Source organism: Nannospalax galili, unplaced genomic scaffold, assembly GCF_000622305.1.
Source record: "Nannospalax galili isolate Female #2095 unplaced genomic scaffold, S.galili_v1.0 scaffold7, whole genome shotgun sequence".
Taxonomy (NCBI): Eukaryota; Metazoa; Chordata; class Mammalia; order Rodentia; family Spalacidae; genus Nannospalax; species Nannospalax galili.
The window spans coordinates 11,577,481-11,599,120 of record NW_008359081.1 but is presented as its reverse complement, the minus strand read 5'-3'; the positions used below and the strand labels follow the sequence as shown (position 1 = coordinate 11,599,120).

General features: G+C 35.4%; 1 protein-coding gene across 1 annotated transcript in view; it reads left to right on the top strand.

Moving 5' to 3' along the window:
- The first annotated feature begins 1,800 nt into the window (after positions 1-1,800).
- Dmd (dystrophin) overlaps positions 1,801-21,640 on the top strand; it is a 2,373,110-nt gene continuing 2,353,270 nt past the window's right edge. The window contains exon 1 of the mRNA XM_017795501.2: positions 1,801-2,034. Coding sequence (XP_017650990.1) covers positions 2,028-2,034 — 7 coding nt within the window. The 5' untranslated portion in view covers positions 1,801-2,027. The remainder of the gene's footprint in view (positions 2,035-21,640) is intronic.

Here is a 21,640-nt window from a genome sequence, read left to right as displayed (position 1 = left end):
TAAAATAAAATTAAAACTACAAAGGCAGAATTGTGAATAGACTAAACACAATATGGAAAGTCTCTTATACAGGAGGGAGTACAGTATTTTCTAAATAAAAGGCTATTGCAACTGGATTGAAGTATGAAGGGATGGGGATGCAAGAGTTAAGCTAGAATATTAAACAGAAGCCTAGGACAGAACCAAAAGCATGGTTCATGTGTTTATACCATTGTAGCCACCAAGACTGATATGTCTAACAAAAGTGATTTTTGGTGAAATGACTGTTAGTAATAAATCAGCCCTTCTAGAATTGTTTTGTGGAATAGAGTTTTTATTATTTTAGAGAAATTTTAATGAGTTCAAATAAATTCATTTGTCTTCATGGTGAGGGTTAAAGTATTTCTAGCATTAAAATGTGCAGCCCAATAAAGTATAAATTATTAACTACAGTGAATGCTAAAATATCCAAAGATTGTTTTGTTTGTTATGTAAATGCTAAAATACAGAGCTGGAGAGATGGCTCAGTGGATAAAATCATTGACTGCTCTTGCAGAGAACCCAGGTTCAATTCCCACCACCCACATGGTGGCTAACAACTGTTCATAACTCCAGTTCCAGTGGATCCTATGCCTTCTTCTGACCTCTGTGAGCATTACACGGCACTGGTGCACTTACACATATGCAGGTAGTACATTTATGCACATTAAAAATAAATAAACTAAATGTAAAATGCAGGTAGAATAGCTAGAGATATGTGCACACAGAAATACACATCCCTTAGAGAAACAATGATTCAGAATGGTCATAGTGACTGAAATGCTAAATGCCAAATGAAATATTCTTTATACTTTCAATACGTAGCTACTTAGCAGACTGTTTTTTGTGGTAATGGAAGATAGCTCCCCTGCCAAAAGGAATCCTCTAGTAGATGGTAGAGAGGAAATATAAGGTATGGTGAACCCTGTCTTTATAACATTTTTCTTGTGAAAAAATATTTTAAATTTCCTGTGATAATTTCAGGCTATGTTAATGCCCCATGAGATAGGCATGCTCTGAAGTTTTAGGGAAAAAAAAATCACTGCTAATAGATTGCAGACAATTCTCATTTCATTTTAAAATAGTGATTGATGAATAGTAATTGTTAAGTACAATATTCATTCTCCTGAAAAGGCAATTATTTACTTGCTGAGGAAGTTGGATAAGAGATTCAGTGAATCTCATTTCCTACTTTCTGACAAGAGCACTTGTTTCCCGTCAAAATATCAAGTGCATGATTCTACCCCTTGGGAGAAACAACGGATTTTTACTAGATTTTTTAATTCCTCCAACGTGAAAAATAGCCAATATGTTCTTGAAAAATCCCTTGTTTGAATTTTTCTGTGAATTCACGGGGCAAGTTTCATTTGAGAAAGTACATGCTGTGTTTTATAATAAAACAGCGACGTAGAGCCTCTTGAGCACTCAACCCCCTGGTTTCGAAAGTGAAATCAAAACAGAGAGTTTTACCGTTAAAGGGCTGCGAAAATAAGTGCAAATCAGTCAAAATTTCCGTGGGAATAATATGATGTCTGGCAAGGATCGCTACTCTTGCTGTAGTTAGGAAAAGAGTCTAATCCAAAGGCTTTGCATCTGTACACAGGAGCAAGCAGACACTGAAAGAGATTTGCACATCCACTGTTTTTTAGGCAGGAAGAATGCTCGTTAAATGCAGAACGCTGCTCCGGCTCATGTGTTTGCTCCGAGGTGTAGGTTTTGTTCCACTGACGTATCAGATAGTCAGAGTGGTTACCACACCGACGTTGTAGCAGCTGCATAATAAATGACTGAGAGAATCATGTTAGGCATGCCCACCTAACCTAACTTGAATCATGCGAAAGGGGAGCTGTTGGAATTCAAATAGACTTTCTGGTTCCCAGCAGTCGGCAGTAATAGAATGCTTTCAGGAAGATGACAGAATCAGGAGAAAGATGCTGTTTTGCACTATCTTGATTTGTTACAGCAGCCAACTTATTGGCATGATGGAGTGACAGGAAAAAACAGCTGGCATGGAAGGTAGGATTATTAAAGCTATTACATCATTATGAATACAATTAGAAGCTGACCATGACAAAGCATATGTTTGAACAAGCAGCAGTTGGTAGCTGGGGTTTGTTGCCGAGCTCTTCAAACTCTGCAAACAGTGTTGCTTTTATAGAATGGATTTTAAAATTACCTTGTGCTGCGTTAGATTTGGGGGGGAGTGCTTGCCTCCGACCTCAGGGAAACAGTTCTGGGATAGATTTCAGTGTTGGAAGATTTTAGAATAAAGTATTTTTAAGAGTCTAGCTTTCTCCAGGTAGATGATGACAGGCAGGGGGTGGGGTGGGGGATCTGTGGGGAAATCTACCCCAGCTCAGTTAGATTCAATTTACTTGCAAGGACTGATTGATATATTGGCATATTCAGACCTTGAGAGAAATGAGAATGTATACAGTGTTTGGAGAGGTTGCAAATTGTGACACTTGGTTTCTATTTTTATAAGGAGTTTGACTGTCAGTTATTTCTCCTCATCAGTTTCTGGCTTTTGACATTAATTCAGTCATTCTGCATTAAAGGAAGAAAATCTATCAATATCTCCTGCATGCCTTTTCAACACCTCTAGCATCTGTTTCAGCTATTGAACTGTATTCACGTTTTGCCAAGTTGATGTCGACCCAGCTGCTCTATCATTTCTCGCTTGATTACTGCTCTTAATTTCTCTCTATCAGCTTGTTTCAGATAGAGCTTTGAAAGCTGTTAATGGAAAATGACAGAAAATGATAAATTATTGAAAATTGGAGCACTTATTTATTTAATTGGACTCTTGATGAGTTTTGCCTCACATTCTTTCCTGCCTGCGTGCAATCCTTGAAACCCTTTTTCTGTTTGGCAGTATTTCTTTCAATCAGTAGATTACAAAGTACTTTTAAACAAACTGTGCACCAGCATCAACTGTATTTGGCTCCAAAAATAAAGTTTGGGGGGGGGGAGGAATTGAAGCCTTCAGTAGAAAGTATGACTCATTTCTATACACTATCTTCATATGTTATCATGGGGATCTGTCAGTGACTGTATATTGGACTGAATATACTGAAATAATTTGTATCACCACTAGGGTAACAAGAAAATAAAGCATTCAAAGCTGTTTTTAACAAGTGATTGCTTAAAACAGATGTCAAGAAATATAGAAATAGATTTCCCTGACTATGAAAACACGATTCTTAACTGAGTGATATAGAAGCTTTCAGCCCTCTGCCACATCTCCCCTAGTAGCTCAAGTAGCTAAATTACCCAAGTTAATAGACTATTATACACCAACATCTCATATGACCTTTCAGTATACACAGTGCTGCCATATAGGTTTGCCTTTTCCCGAGTAATTGTAATATCTGAGTCAGTCTGGTTTAGAAATACTACTGGCTGTTATGTAACTTTTTTTTTTCCTGGATGTTACTTTGTGTTTTTCAATTACGTATTCCTCTTAGAGAGAGTTCAAACATGTATTTAAATATCAGTGAACCAATTAGAAATTGGTAGGCTAATTACACTTGCCTGCATTCAGCCAAATTAATTACTAACATATGTTTGGAAAAATAATCAAGAATTTTGAAGAGTACTTTTTAACCGTGAAGCATACAAAATGTGGTTGACTATGTCATTCATAATTCATATGTATGGCAGGAAAATACTTTTCAAGATGTGTAATTTTAGTAGCAATACATATTTTAATACTATGGCTGAAGAAGTCTGATTACTTCCTTGTTATACATCTGGGCACTGTGCATTCTGTTATAGTACTTGTTTCATACTGGAGAAGCTAAAGGACTGACAGAATTTTGCTTCCACATCAGGGTTAATATGGGATGGATGCCAAAAATGCAACTGCATCTATTTAAAAAATTTCCTTCCTATGTCACATTCTTGTCTCAACTTTTTATACTCACGTTCAGTGACAGTTCATGTCTGGCGAAAAAAAAAAAAAAACCTATTTTACCTTGCTTCTTTAGTAAGAATCTTTTGTGAATTGCCTCCACTGAGGGGAAAAAAAAAAAAAAGCGTGATTCCTGCTTGCCCCAAACCCCTGTTACCATAGTTACTTACATAATGAAAAAGGAAAAAAAAAAAGGTTTCTCATTCATTGAAGATAATGTAACTTAATTCAGCCACTGGGCTCTTAAAAGTATGAATTTTTGTGTTTGTTAGTTTGTAGTTTAGGTTTCCTTCGTTTGTGACTAGGAAGCGCTTTCTGTTTGAATCCACTGATGAATGGAGAGGACACTAGGTGGCACCAGCTGTTGATTATTAATGAAATCTGAAAGGCTTTTGGCTGTACACCTAAAGAGCACTCACTAGACCTTCTCTGATAAATGCATTGTAAGAGTTTGGAAATGGTGAGGACCTTTCTCGCCCTGGAAGACAATCAGCATGCAAATGATAAGAACATGTGCAGTCTCCAGGTCCCACTTGTTTAATTCTGTGGCTTCTGGAGTGATGGGGGCGGGGCGGGAAAACAGGGAAAAAAATGCATAAAAACAATGAAAAAGATAGGTAGAACAAAACAAAATAGGCTGTAAATGTTTACATATACTTCCTCAAACCTAAAATTGATGAATTGTATGAATGTTCGTGGGTTTTCTCTCCTTCTATACAAGCTCACATTGTAATTTTCCTCCTAGGGTATTTGTGTTAGAGAAAAAAAACAATTATTTTTTTCTTTGGGTAAAAATCCCATTGAGCATCACTATTTTTAAATTAAAAATGCCCCATGGTTCTCTCTCAGTGAAGACCCTGTCCAGTGAAATTCCCCACATATAATCAAGTGGCTGCCTTTCAGGTATGCTCTTCTTCGCCCAGAAACATGAGCTGGGGGAGACACTATCAGTTAAGAAATATGCTTTGAGGTGTTATTTTGTGAGTAGCTTGCTCCATTCTGTTATTTCCCCATTCTCATGCCATCTATCCTTTAAGAATGGAAAGGCAAATAAAAGCAAACCACTGAAACATTTACACACACACACACACACACACACACACACACACCTTGAATTTTTTCCTCAATTACTTAAAAGGATGACTACAACATTTTTAAGCATCCAGGTGATAGCAAGCATAAATAAAAAAGTAAAATTATGTAAATAAGGTGGAAGGACTAAATAATTGCTTTTAGCTGCAAATAATTTTCCCGTAAAATAAGCGATCCTCTCCTTCACTAGGGTTAACTTGGTGTTCCTAAAGAAGAGATGGTTTAAGAGAGAGGATAGAAGCCATAATTGTGGAATGTTCTAATATCTTGACTTGGTAAAGTTATTTATGGTGCATGCGTATATGGGGTAAGAACATGCTTGTTGTTTCATATAATACTTTGGTATATAAATCAGCTTGCTCTATTACCCTGCCTTTAGTGTATCAATTAATGAAGCATTGCAAACCAGAAAGAAGGTGTCACACAGGACAATGGTGCAGCTCTAGAAAGCTGGACTGTATCTGATGTGAACTGAATCTGCCTGTATATAACTTGTGATATTGTCTGGGCCTGCTTGTTATGTGATACATTATTTTTTAGAATCTAAAGGAAAATACAAATACATATCTTCCTGGGAAGGAGAACAAATATATTGGATTTAAAAAGAACAAAAGGATTAGAGCCACCTAGAATCTGAGGTGAAGTCAGAAGACAATATGGGGTTTGATTGGTTTACTGGTCTGAATTTGTCTGATTTGCTTTTGTTTGTTGTTCTGTTTTGTTTTCTTTTCTTTTATAGCAGACTCACTCAAAGTTGTCCAGACTGGGCTCAAACTTTAAGTGTTTGCCTCCACCTCCTGAATCCTGCACCCAAATACAGAATGTGAGAGTTAAAACTCTATCCATTGAATCAAACAATTGTACTCTTATGACTTCAAAATTCAATAAACAAAGTAATATTGGGTGTATATTCTGAAAAATGAAACAAAAAGGAATAATTTTTCAATTTTTTTCATGAAGATACGATGGTATAAAAACAACTTTTGAAACAGCCTGTAATCACAGCGCTTGGGAAGCTGCATCGGGAATACTGTCATTAGTGAAAGACCAGCCTGGGCTACACAGTGATTTCTAGGATACCCTGATTTTCAGTGTGATGGCATCTTAAAAACAGAAGAAAAAAAATACACAAATAGTTACAACTTCAACATTTCAACATTTGTGTATGCACTGCATTTAAGAAACTACATGCTAAGTCTGTGGGCACTCCATCTACTTAGAAAAGGGAAGAGTTGAGTAATGCTTTAAGGAAGAGATAAGAATGAAATTAAGGTGATTTCACCAAGTAGATGAACCATGGTACAAAAGACAGTTGAGACTCATTTGCAGCCCTCTGATAGAAAGGTGAAAAAAAAGCTACTTTCACGTAACTGTATAGACAGAAATTCGACAACTTTAACGGTTAGATTCTGTTCTTCATGGCCCTAACATGTTTGTTGCTAAGAGAGACGTTCCTGTACGCAAGGCAAATTAAGGATGCTTGAGATCAAGTCTAACACTAAGTATCTATGAGTCTAGTCATTTGATGAAATGGAAGCATTCCCCTTCTCAGGTATAATTTGAGTATCCTTGTTATTTTGATTGAGTCATGCTTAACTAGGGAATTAGTAAAGTTTGGCCCTTATATCATACAAATTTCTGTTTACTCAGCTAAGATTGTTTTTCACATTACCAAATTCATTTTTAAAATAAGAGTTTTTTTGTGCCAAACAAAACAATGTAAAATCCCATTGTGAGCTCATGCAAAATTTGAGTGGAGGTCAACCACATATATTGGTTTTCTCAGAATTTCATAGCCGTTGTGACAGAGGCACTATGGACTTCAAAGACAAAATCTTTACTCTCTGATCCTAAATAGTACAAGCATGCCTACCTTAGGTTGAGACAGTAAGGAAATGTTGAGCTTTGTTCATTAGCTGAATTACCAAGAAAAGTAAAAGTCAGTAGAGCATCTAAAACAGAAATTTAGATCATCTATGATATCATCTTTAATGTTAAAGACTTTGAGAAGTGACTGCAATACTCAATGAAATGGTTAAAGGAGGTCTGTTTTATGGTAATCTATTGGAAAAATCTGAGTTGCTGAGAAAACTCTGTGTGATAAGGATATGTAAGGTCTCCACAGTTGTTGATCTCTGTCCCTTCATCTGCTTGAACTTATCTATTTGTAAGTCATAATGCTCTATTTTTCTAATGGCTGTCATTCTGCTAATGTGTAATTTCAGTTGGCTTCAAGGAAAGAATTCAGTAGCAGATAGGGTAAAAGCAATGAAATTCATATCCTGCAGTTACCTTTTCTTTTCTCACTAAGTCTAGAGATTTGCTAGGCAGATTTTTATATTGCAGAGTTCTGGAGAAGCAGTTATCTTTAAAAAAGATGATATTCTCGATGATATATGTTCTAGAAAGGATCAAAGACTACCAAGATAAAAATAAATGCAGATCATTTTAAGAGAACAGGTGACATTGGTGGTGAAAGTTTAATAAGACATGCTAGAATTAAAAGTTAGCAATGAGATATTTATGAAATATTTTTTCTGAACTTTGGGATGTAGAAGAAGGATTTTTCAGGTCAGGATAATCCATAATTTGATTATATCCATAAATATAATGTACTTCCATTGCAAACTATGATCTTTATAGTTCTGCATTTTGAATCTGAAATGCCTGGAATTTTTTCTACGGAACAACACCGTTTGTTTGGCAAGTAACACAGGAAATTCCTGTAAAGTCCCTTAGGATTTTTATTTTATTTCCATGAAAATGTTACTGAACAGCTATCTGTGATGCCTGTCTCTATGGTAACAGATAGAAGGCTTTAAAGAAGGGTCTGAGAGAAAATCTTCCTATGCCTTTGGAATATGGAGAAATGAGGGGAACTCACTGAGGAACAGGATAAGGCTGAGGAAAAGCAAAAGAGCCAACTTAGAAAAAGTTCTAATAAGAACTCTTTGTGTATCTGAAAACAATTTCATAACCTCTTAATCTGTCTCAAAATAAAGTAATAACACATACAAATAAAGTTTTTAATTTAAAAAAACTCTAAGGCATTATTTTTCAACTCCAGTACAATTTATGTAATAACCTCCACTCAGACTTTTTCTCTTAGTAGACTTGCATTTTGCTATGTAGAAAAAAAGAATGCATCTTCCTTGAAATTGATAAAATGAAGGTTCTAACTCTGGAAAATTTCTCTGGAAAATTTAGTTGTTGTCATTCCTATCAAAGATCTTGACCTTTAAAAGGACTTTCTTTTTCCTGGCTCCAAAGATTAGAATATTGAAGTCTGTATGTCATTCCTCATAGCCACCGACCACCTCAGGCAATTATGACAGCACAGTGCCGTTCCAACATATCTCTCTTTTTTTTAGGTCTATTTCTCCTAAGGACAGGAGCCAAGTATGTCAATGAGCACTGTTTACTTGAAAACTAAGCATGTTTCCAATGTACTAAGTCTATGTTTCCATAGTTTTACTTTCTTTTATTCAAATAAAAATATAACTAGGGAATGTATCAAAGTGATACAGGCCCATCTTTAATAAACCACAATGTAAAAAAAATTTAGGAAAGAAACATCTCATTCTCATAGAAATTTCAAAACAATTGGCATTTCATTTACTTCAGTTTTTCATTTTCTTGCTTTCTGATTAGAAAATAAGGAGATTAAATGTAACTCATTATCCTTACCTTCAAACTATACATCCATATAGTTATTAAATACTTGAACACTGTCATACTCTGAGTAATTTATATGCTCTGCAAAGAAATATACATCATACAGGGAGAGAAGGGTGTGATAGAATGAAGCTCATGCATACTTTCAATATTAGCATTAGGTTTGGTAATTTGTCATGATATATTGTTATTACTTTTTAGTTTCAAGACAAACAATAAATTATTAAAATTTAGAAAAATTCATAATTTGATCAAGAAAAAGTAACACCTTAGGGATTAAAAATAAATTTATTTGAAGTTGTACTGTGTAAGATCAAATTAATGGATATTTATTTAGTATTTATTACTCACAGTCCATAACATCAAAAGCTTTAAACGGAAGGATCTAAGTCTTTTCATGGTTTATGTTCTGGCCTGGAGAGATTTATAGTTTCTCTGGGCAGATATCTTTCCCAAATTTAACCCAGTTTGTTTAGATACTAATAAAAGATAACTTGATGTCTTCAAGACTTCTTCACACTTATTTTAAACGGAAAAAATAAAACCAGTTAACTATAATGTTTCAGTGACACTTTTAGCAATTTTTAGAAAGTAATCATTGCCAAATGTGATTTCTGAAGAAAGCATACTTTAAATATTCAATATATTCACAGCTACTGGAAACCTGACTTCATCTTAAGCTATGAACATATACAGGACACATGAATGGCCTCCAGAACATTTTGTTAGGCTTTGGGGTTATAGCCTAAAGTCTATAAAAGGAAGAATAAAGGAGGTAAAACAATTCCCTAAACAAAAGTAGTATGTGGGAAAATACTAGATGTTCTGAATAATGTTTTACAGAGAAAGTAGGGAGTGGCTGAGCTACAAGTTTGGAAAGAATGAAGAAATTAGTTGTCAGTATACATTTGGAGGTAAAGCGTGGTTATTAGTTTACCAGAAAGAAATACTAGCATTAATCTGATGAGCACATTATAAACTAAGAACAGTGGTTTGAATAAATTTACCAGTACCTTTCCTTTCTGGTTAGATCCCTGTTTGCATTGATTGTAACACTGGAAAAAACACAGTAAAGGACTTCACACACTGATTTTCCTAGCACAGATTTCTTTGTTACATGTTATAGGTAGAATTATCCATTCCAGACACATTAAAGTTGATTATGTAATGTGACACTAAAGATCCTGATATTTTATGGGTTTTAGGGTAGACACAGAACTCAGTTCTTTTCTGTGACAAATATAAAAGGAGAGAGATTGATTAAAAGCCTGTCCGTATTGGAAACATTTAGGGAGCAGGAATTGCAGATTCCTCCAAGCTGCCTTCCAAAGCCACTTGCAAGGGCACTGGTGACCAGTCACAAGAACAGAAGTTATTTTTCCTTCAGGTGTTCCAAAGCAGGATTAGAGTCGTTGGCTGAAGTGACAAGTTGTTTCTACTGCTTTTCCATTCATCCAACAAATGTTTATTGGTAAATTCTAACTGGCAGACGTGGTGCTAGAGCAAGATGACTAAGAGATGGTCTGAGGCTTCCCAAATGAATGTGGTTTACTTGGAGGAAGAAGGGGGAAGTATCTACAGTGACAGCTTGCAGAAGAGCAGCAGTGTCTGGGGATCCTGACCTAAAAGCCTGCTTAGGAAAGAGCCAGAGGCTTCCTGGGTTCTGAGTTTGAATGATTTGGAAGAACTGGTGAGTTCATCAAAGAACAAAGGGAGTCACATTAGGTGAAAAGCAGTCATTCAAAGTAAAGAATGAAATGACATCTTTAAAGGGTCACTTGAACTAGGGAGTGTTTGCTTAACAGCTGTTGCTCAGCTTCACTAGAGGACCTAGAAGGATGGCAACAAGATTTGCAAGTCAATGGCAATCAGATAAATGTTTCTGTATTTATTGTGAAGTGAGTTTTGCCCTGCAAACTTTCTCTAGGGAGTATTTCAAAATAACACATTACCTCTTATTGGTAGTTTGGGCATTGATCCCCAGAAATTCTTTCCTATGTTATCTTTAGAAAAATGTTTACATCACTTTATTATTATGTATATCAAGTTTTAATTAGAAACTAACTGCAAATATGCCATCTGTGTTTATAGTTAAATTAATATTTAACTATATTAATATCTCAGCACCAGAGATAACACAGGAATGACATTATCTATAGGATAGGCCTGTTGCTATGTGGACATGTAACATAAGGCAGTTTTAACAGACTGTAGTTTTATCCCACATCAGTATGATTCAGTTTAAATAGACTTCAGCTTCAAACATAACTCCTGTGAGAAACTTTTAAAAAACAGTTTTACATTTTAATTTGGAATATAGGATAAACAGGACATTATCTACACAAAAAAATCAGTCACCACTCCCACAAACAGTACATAGTTGAACAAATTCTTTGTAGCATCCATCTCCTCCTTTCTTCTTTATTTCTTCCTCTTGCATCCTTATCCCCCTTATATAAATATTATGTATGTATATATACATGTCTACATTTCTTTTTTAACATTTATATTTAATTGGTGTGAAAATGGGTTTCATTATGGTATTTTCACACATGAATGTTTGTTCTTTGTTCATTTGTTCACACTCAACCACACATTGCCCTCTTTTGTCCCCACCCTCCTGCTTATCTATTTCCTTTCCTCAAGTAGATCCCTGTGCTTCGATGTCACATGCCTTTATTTTTCTCTGGGACTCACTGAAGTAGTTTAGACAGAGAACAAGACTAAGAAAATTTTTTCTAGCATTCATTAAAGAAATACTTTTTCTTTATGATAAAACTAAGCTCTTATGCTCACCTTTTAAAAACTTACTGAACTTTATATGCATACCCATAATATAATCAGTACGTACATTTTTACAGTAAACACAGCTCCATAATTACCCAAGTCAAGAAATCAATGGAAATCCCAAGTTTTTCTGCATGTCAGTCAATAAACTCCCCCAAATTAACACTATATTGGCTACAAACAACATAGATGGGGACAGAGATTTTTCTGAAATTAAAAAGTATTATTTATTATTTTTAATTTTATGTGTCTGACTGCATTGCTTGCATGTATGTGAGTGGACCCATGTCATGCAATGCTCACAGAGGTTAGAAGAGGGTGCCGATTCCCCTGGAAATGGAGTCACAGATGGTTGTTAGCCACCATGTGGTACTGAGAATTGAATATAGGTCCTGTGCAAGAGCAGCCAGTGCTCTTAACCACTGAGCCATCTCTCCAGCCCTGAATTTCTGAAATTCTTATGAGGCTTTAGGTATATGATCATTTGTTTTGAGCTTCTTCTTCTTCTTCTGAAAAGTGTTTTTAACTGTGATACAATCATTTTTGGTTCCATGTAATACACCTTTGTATAAATATACCAGAAATTACTTATCTGTGCTAGGTGCACATTTGGATGGATCGTTTTGAGCAACTCTACAAAACAAGGCTACTCTGACCAGCCCATAATTACTTTGCAGGAATGCACTTACTTTTGTCATATGAATGGTAAAATTAGAATTGTTAGATTAGGGGCTGGAGAGATGGCTCAGTAGTTAAGAACACTGACTGTTCTTGCAGAAGGCCCAGGTTCAAATCCAGCACCCACATAACAGTTAACAACTGTCTGTAACTCCAGTTCCAGAGGACCCGCCGGCCTCTTCTGTCCTCCGTGGGCATTGCACATCATGGGTGCACTTACCTACATGTAGGCAATACATGCATATGATAACGTCATGTAGCTTCTGAAGTCAGATAAACAAATTTACTAAACCATATTAATTTCATACAAGTTATGTATATTATTGCTAGTACATAGTATTATCAGTGTTTAATTTTGCTATTCTACACTTTGTGGCATTGTATACAACTGGATAATCTTGTCTAATGATTAGTGAGTTTGAGAAACTTTTATATATTTATTTGTCATAAGGATATAACATTCAGTATAGACTGTTTTGTACTGAATAAATCATATACTGATTTATTCTCGTTTTTTGGTGTGTGTGAAAAAGAGAGAGAGAGGGGGAGGGAGCCTGAGAGAGAAAAAAAAGAGATACGTGAATATGTATTTGTGTGTGCATGCATTTGTGTGTTTAGAGTTCAGAGGGTAAACTCTGGTATTAGTCCTTCTCTTCTACCATGTCTGACACAGGATCTCTCACTCTTGTTTCTCCACTATGAATGCCAGGCTTGCTGTCTTTGTAAGTATCCAGGAATTATCCTGTCTCCGCTTCCCACCATCCAAGTGGAACACTGGCATTACAGACACTCAAGCTACTCACCCAGCTCTCTTACGGGTTCTGGGATCCAAGCTGGGGTCATTATGGAAACAGGGCAAGTGTGTTAACCCATTGAGCCATTCACCTGGTGTCTATGTGCCCACTTTTGCTGAGATGTCATTATATTTTTCATAGATGAAACTCTACATTTTCTGAATATGATGGTGCCTATGTTCATCATATATTCTCTAAACATCTGAACAGAAATATTATAGAAGCCTACAATTTGAGAGCTCAGTGGCCTTGAAAAATATTTTATTTCATGTCTTAACTTGACAGATAAAACTACAACCTAAAGAAAAATTTTCACATCCCTAGATTATTTTCTAATGAGACAAGAAACATGTTTTAATGCTCATGTTATTTAAGAGGTTTTGTTTTCCTATTTAATCATGCAATACTTAGTTGTACTAACCTAGTGACTCAAACTTCTTGTGTGTTTGAGAAGGCTAAAGAAAATCATTATGTAATTGTGATAACAAATATGGAGTGATGCATGGATAATTTCAGTGATCCTGCCAGCAAAATGACACTCTTAACCAACATTTGCATTGCATGGTCATGCACTATTTAAACACACATTTCCCTTTCATCTCAGATTCTCCTTTTTCTCCTCCATAGCTTTATTTTACATTCAGTTTCTTCTCATACTCATTGTTATTGCCTCTATATTTCTATCCAAAATTTGATTATAATTTAAGAAATTAAATTTATTTCCTGGTGAAATAATATGAAAGTTAATTTTATAGTACTTTCTATTTAAGTGGAAAGAAATTTAATCCATTAATTGTAATTACTATTATGAAAATACCTGTCATTTACTGAATAGTTAAAATCTAGATACAGTACTAAGTATGCTTCCTGAATTACTTTAGCTATTTCTTAGGTAAACCCCAAACAATGATTTATTATACGGACTTTCTAGATAGAAAAGAAGCCTCGGAGCTTTGTTTACTTAAGCTGGCTACAATTTGAACCAGATGTGTAAGATTTTTGGCATATTCCTCATTCTGCAATCTCAGTCTGCCTGCATGGAAGGAAACAGATTGAGTAATACAGATTTGCAGTGCACGCTGTCTTTACTACATCTGCCCCAAGTCTTAAGGTTATGCCCTTCCACTTAACACATTGCATAAATTTCAAGATAGTAGCCAGAGAAACACTGTTTGGACCCTATTTTTTCCATTTTATTAAATAAACTGAACCCTTGATACTAAATATTTCCTAGAACACAAGTAAAATTCTGATTGGAATATTCATACCCACAAACTACATTGTAGCTGGATTTTTATCACAGAGGTAAAATCTATTATGAATCGCTGACCTTAATTTTATAGAGAAACTTATTCTATGATTTTTTTTATCATGGAATTTTCTTTGAAGGTATTTTTTCATTCCATTCCTGCAAGATCATTTTCTGAGATGCCTGAGAACCAGGGTGAACCCTGGCCCTTGCTTTCAGCCCTTGGTTAGAGTGAATGTGTTTTCATGTTTACCTGGCAAAGTACACATACTGTAGTGCTTCCATCTAGAAATTTGAATCTATATTAATGTTACTTCATACGTTATTTTTCTATTATGGAATAGAAGAAGTACATCTTAGAATTACAATTATAGTTTCAGTATGTAAGAACAAAAGGAATGTTGTTACACTAAAGAGCTCTAATTTATAGGCATCTGAAAATATTAATTCCTTCAATGTAAAGAGACTTTACAATTAGCAAAATAGTTTCATGTTGTGTTTACTTATATAGGAACCCCATGAGGTAAGCAAGGTAGGAAGTATTATTTCCTCTTTAAATAAACGCATGATGCTAATTTTTTTTATTTTTTATCCTAAATTTCTCTTAACTTGCAATTGTAGCATGCTTTATAACCTAAAGCCTAGTTTCTTTCTGCCTTATATTTCACAAGCTGCTAGGCTCATCTCTCTTATTGAAAATTTAATGAGTTACTCCTCTGCTTAAAATCCACTAATGATTCCTCATTCTTTTTAGGCTACAGCTTGAACAATTTATACAGAAGAAAAGGCACTTTGTAGATTTTCCTCTACCTTGTTCTAGCTTTTACCTTTCACTCACCATGAGAATGTGTCACCCAATCGACACCAACAGTTAAAGAGTAACAGACTTTTCTGCAGTGTGCTTTTGAAAACATTGTCACACATACAAAAGAGTGGGAGAGAGAGAGAGAAAGAGAGAGAGAGACAGATATATGTGTGTGTGTATGTAAAAATGGTTTTCACTTTCATAATATCTTGCAGCATGCCTTGTAGTCATTCAAAAGAGTGTGGACAGGACCCTTTCTTCACTTTTTGCAGTGTAATGTACCCATGAGTGTATTCCCAAAGAACTTTTTTAACTAAGATGAGAATTATCTAGCTATTATACTCCTTCAAGTTATTTAGTTACAGACTATTAATTCATGAGGGCTGCTACTTCTCTATTGATTCTTTATTCTTTATCCAGCATCTCTAGAAGGAATGACTCAAATTTTACAGAGTTGCAATATATTGCCTAACTGGAATTAGTAATATATTTTTGTGTGTCTTATGATGACATAATTTCTATTGCATCATTCTTTCCTCCAATGAAGTTAATTGCAGTCCATGAATAGTAATATTTTCATGATTTGTAGTTATTTGGTTTATAGAAATAGGTAATGGGTAGTTAAATGGGAGTGGGAGAAGGAAGACTATACAAGAACTATGGGAATAAGGGAGAAGAAGGTGCTCAAGAGACGTAGGACTTTACCAGACTGGAATTATCACTGGAGAAATGGAGAAAATGGCGATACTTTAAATGGGGAGGGCATGGAGGAATGGTTAGAGAGGGAGAGAGAGAGAGAGAAAGAGGAGATAAATAATGCCTACCTAGTATAAAAGACCAGAAGGAATAATTTTAGTCCAAAAATGTACTGAAAATTTACACATACAATATTTCTACATGAGTCCATATATATATAACTGAAGGCTACATAACAAGAAACAGTGCTAGACAGGAGAAACCTTCCTTTAGGTTGTTGGCCAGAGTGGTCCAAGAGACTCCCAAATTTATTACACAGGCTATTTTCATAGCCCTTAATTAGCTCCCAGTGCTTGAAGGTAAATCCTTAGTGCTGAAGACAGGACATACTTCAGACACAGGATTTGAAGAAATGGAGCTGGAATTGATCTGGAAGACACCTCCCCTGAACGCTAGCTCTCATAGCTTTGGAGAGCACTTCGCAAGCTGCTAAGGGAGAGCATTAATCAATGTTCCAAAACCCCAGGTTTAAGTCCAAAAACCACATTGATGACTGGCAAAGCAAATGACATTGGTACAGTAGTAACATTTTTATCTTGTGGGGTAATCAACAGTTACCTAATTGGACTAAAAGTCCACTGAATGGGAAGAAACTCATGTGTGGTACTGTAAATCTAGCCAAATACACATAGCTGGAAAGGTCATAGATCTTAGAGAAAGCACCAAGAATGTCACATCCCTAGACTAACATAATTTCTTATTATGGGAAAAATATGGACCCTTAAATTTATAGACAAAAATCACAATCACCACCCATCAAAGAAACTTGTTTTCAACAGAGATCATTACAGAGTTCCACAACTGGTTTTACACAAAGATTGTCTGAGAATTGCCTAAATTCATAGGTGTGGCACATCTACACCTTGAACATAGAATGAAGGATGAAGAGAACACTAATAAATCTTTCAGTTTTCATCAATGAAGCTTCCTCATGCAACAGAGGGCCAGAAACACAAAAGGTCACAAAATGCCAAAACTTAGAGAACAAGAATCTACAGAGTGTGGGTCCTGTTTTAAAATCCCCCATCCAGGGCTCAGGGACCATTGCGGAAAAGGGGGTAGAAAGATTGCAAGAACCAGGGAGGACGTGCACGACCATATGCAAATAAAGCCCTACAGGTTCCTGGGACCCTTCTCATATGAACCTAGAGCAGTGGTGTCAGCATGCACAAGACCCATGCAAACTCAAGCAGACAAAAACCCAGCACAGAACTGTGGAACTGGATATCAGGCCCCAATCTTTATCAAAGAATTATTGGTAGCTGATTACTGCTTGGTGAAGAATAGCTGATTTTCTTAAAGGGAGGGACTCTAGATAAGCTGACTAGATGTCAGTGAATGAATTTGCACTGTGGGACATCTGGGGACACTAATTTGACATGATAAGCCTTAACTCAAGAGACAGAATGTATGAATTCCAGTGGAGGGGATTTGGAATGGGGCCAATGGAGATGGGGATGTAAAGATGATTAAGATGTTCTATATTAAACATTCAAAAATTCAATTAAAATTATTTTAAAAATTAGAAAAGAGTAAGGTAAAGTTATCAGTTTGGCCTATTTCATGGCATGAAAAGTTGGAATATTTCCTTATGATAGCCTGATATATTGCCTATGTTGTGCTTCATTTTTGTTGTGGTTTACACATTCCTTCTCTGTGAGGTCTGAACACATTTTAATTAGTGAATGATAAAACAAGATAAATAATTTAGTGTAATGATCAAGTAAATCACAGAAGATAAAATTGACATTTAAAAACTGCATCAATTCAAGCATGTTGGTAAAACGACAGTTCTTTTTTAATTAATTAGAGAGCTACACAACCGATCAAATGAAGAAAATTAGTGACTGTCAGGCGCCCAACCCTACGTGACACATCTACAATGCAACCTCTACACCTAAGGCTCAGGGAACGTTGCCAAAGAGGGGTTGGAAAATTTTAAGAGCCAGAGGGACAAGATACTTGCTGCTATTTAATGCATTCTAGATGTGATAGGGAAGCTACCCTGATGAAATCTCCAGAGTGCGGTGTCTATGAAGATCTGTGACATGAGCAAAACCAGTTAACATATCACGGTGAATAGGGGAAATTTCAGAGTACTACATCACGATGAAGCACTACACACATCAATGGAAGCTGAGCAAGGATGAATCAGTTTTCTCCAGGGACTACTTTTCTGAGATTTTGTCCAATGCCATCTGGGCAGCCCTAAACACAGGTAACACATGAGCTCACTAAATGGACACAGTGCAAGTGCATTATATTTGTGTGTTTTCATAAATGTATAAATGTGTTTATGTATGTATATGTAGCAATAATTATCAAAGAGGGGGACTAGAAATCGAGAGGACAGTGAGGGAACATGGGAGGGATTGATGGGGGATTGAAAGGGGTGAAAATAAAGCAAATACAAAATTTATGGGTGAAATTCTCAAAAAAGGGTGAAAATTATTTTAAATACTTTATTAATATATACATATACAGCACTTTGATCATATTCACTCCCTATTCTTATTTTATATATCTTTCACTCCTGCCACACCACCTCTTCTTCCAAACAAATCCCCTTTTATACTTTCCTGCCTTTTTCTGTGAAACATTACATGTAGTTATGGTTGCTCACTTGATCATTAGTATGTGTTGGATGATGTATTATTTACATGAGCAGGGGAAACTCACTTTTGGCTACTCCACAGAGGAATATGACTCCTAATCCCCTTTCAACTACTAACTACCTATAGCTTCTCAGGGAAGAGTGGGGTCTCAAGAGATGCTCTATAATCCATGAAGGAATTCGTGCAGGCCCAATCTTGGGTAGCATTGTGAAGTTCTTCTGGAAGGAACTACAGCTGCTGCAAGTTCATGAGTACATCAGCCATCTCCTGGTTCTTCTTTTTATTTTATTTCAGCACTGTTTGAAAATAACGGAGTGCATTAATCACCAAATTATGATATGCAGCATTATTATTGTTAGGTACAACTTAAATATGTTTACCATTGCCTCCCTGAGTTTTCACAAAAAAGGAAAATTACATTTTTGAATGAGTTCATGCTGACCAAGAGAAGATGTGCAACACCACATACATGACTGATTAAAACCTCAAACTGGTCAACTCTGGAAAGTCTGGCAGCCCCCAGGTACCCTGGGACTCAAAGAGGAGATCAGATGTGTCAAATGGTAGGACATGCTAATATCCACTTCCTCTAATGCACAGCTTTGTGATGGAAACTTAATAAAGAAGTGAACAAATTCACTATTTTATAATCTTCTACATCTTCTTTGTAAAGACAAAATCTCTAAAATGCATGCATATAACAAATTGGTTCTGAAATGTAACTATTCTTTAAAAAGCGCAGTTCTCTGTGACAGGAAGCCACATGCCAGGAGCTGTGTATGTTTAATTATTTATGTTGAAGCTTTTCACAGCAATTCTATTCATTCTTTATTGACTTTATATACAATTCTCTTCGTAGATACTGGGATTGAAAGCACTGTTTAGGAAATACATTGAGCCTGACAGAATTCAGCTATTCACATTATAGTATTAATTTATTAAGAAGTGAAGCTATCATATGTGAAATATTAGCCAAAACAGATGATACACTTTATTATAGTCCTCAAAAATAAAACATCCTGACTATATTTACAAACATGTTAGGCATGGTGATACTCGTTATGTATTTTATGAATAAACATAGTAACCATAGGTATAATAAGATCCGAGGAAGACGATGGAAATTAAAACCGCCGTCATTTGTGGGAATGAACTAAAAAACTATAATTTTCAATTAAATAACATTTGATTTATAAGTGTTTTCCCTTTACATGGTATAAACTAATACCATATTGATATTCATCTGTGCTGTTAAATAAATCAAAGGAAAACTTTTATAAGTTACAATGTAGCAAACATGGAAAATAAATTTTAAAGGATGTGGAAAAAGTGTGAAAATCGATTACATTATCATAAGGATTATCTCCATCACCGTTTAAGCCACTATAAAGGTGTCAGTCAAAGTGGGTCACATCAGTAGTGAATCCAAGTAAAAACACTGTGCATTCAGATGAATTTGCTGATAATTCTGATTGCAAGATGATCCCATTGTTTCAAATTTATTTCACATACCAAATGAGACTTATCTTGAAAGATACAGACTCATTCCTTTAGCAACATAATGTTGAATTAATTGATTAATTAATTGCAAAGGGAATTTTGCTTAACTCATTACAGATGAAAGATAATGAGTACCCAACAGTTCTTGCCCCCAGGTAGAAAAATAAGTATCCTAGGGATACAATATGGTATTGAACCTCCATTGCTCACAGTGACAGCCTGCTCATCAACTTACCCTTTATTGCCTTCATTTTCTTCACAATTTTATTTACCTCTTCTTTGCTGTGACTCCTGTGATCACTTAAATAAGTTACTTAACTTAAAATCAAGTACTTTTCTCAATCACTGTTTGAGCAATAACAGCACAAGACAACATGATATTTTGTTGTCAGTGGTTTTTTTTCTCACTTATTTTTGTAACCATGCTTTATTGTAGGGAAGTATATTTGACAAAATATTGAAACTAATTATTAAAAGACACAATTAGAAAAACTGACAGACAGAAGGGAGGGCTTAATTTTGGCACACTGTGATTTAACAGTTGCCACTTCTACTCCCTGTCTTGCTTTTCGTTCTGAAACATGGAAGCATTAGACAACATATAATAAAGAAAGAAAGTGATGGAGTGTATTTTTAAATGATTACACTTTGTACAATTGCTTGAAAATAATTGCCAAGAGTGTTATGACAGACTTTGAGAGTTTATCTGTCCAGACTAGTAGAAAAAAATGCTGCTCTTTAATACCATAAATACTCAATGTGTATGCAATAAAAGCAGTAGCAAAGATCCTATATATAGGGTGCCAATGGGGATGGGAGTAAAGATGATTAAGATTGTCTGAGATGTTCTGTATGAAATACACAAATAAATCAGCAGACAATTTTTTTTAATTCTGTATATTTGTAAATATGGAATATAGTAGAACATTGTGGTTTCTAGTTTTAAAAATACACAGATCATATCCATTAGAATGCATCTAATGTAATTGCTCAGCATGGAAAAAGGACAGGAAAAAGGAAATTGAGGATGTGGGCATTCTGGACAAATAAATGAGATGATAATTTGCCTCAACTTTCATATTTTCCCCCTTATAAAATATAATCTTTTAAGCATAGCTTTAGTAGTCTTTGAACTTGAAGAAATCCCACTCTGTTCGGTATCTACTCCCGCTTATATCAATACAGAAATATAATCACATCCAAGACAGACAGACAGATAGATAGATAGAAGATAGATAGATGGATAGACAGATAGATAGATGATAGATATAAAGAAAAATTAAATTTGTAATTTTTATATATTAAAAGAAAGACTATTATCCAACAGTACTGTATATAATATAATCAGTGAAATTGGAAACTTTATTCTCTTAGATATTGGATACCAGTTAGCATGAGTTAGTATAGAAACCACCATTGATATGTAATTAGTACCATGTTTTTAAGCAGAAGAATCTCGATCCATAGTCAAATATACACACTGGCTGAGTGATTTGCACTGGGTTTTGCCTGACATTTATAATCAATATGAGAAATGTGTAAGTACCACGGTGCTAAAGAAAACGTTGATAGGGTCTGGAGAGGTAGCTCAGCAGTTAAGAGCACTAACTGCTCTTACAGAGGACCCAAGTTCTATTTCCAGCACCCACCTGGAGACTACAAACCATCCCTAACTCCAGTTTCAAGGGAATCCAAAGCCCCCTTCTGACCTCTGCAGCATTGCACAACATGGGTGCACTAACATACATGCAGGCAATA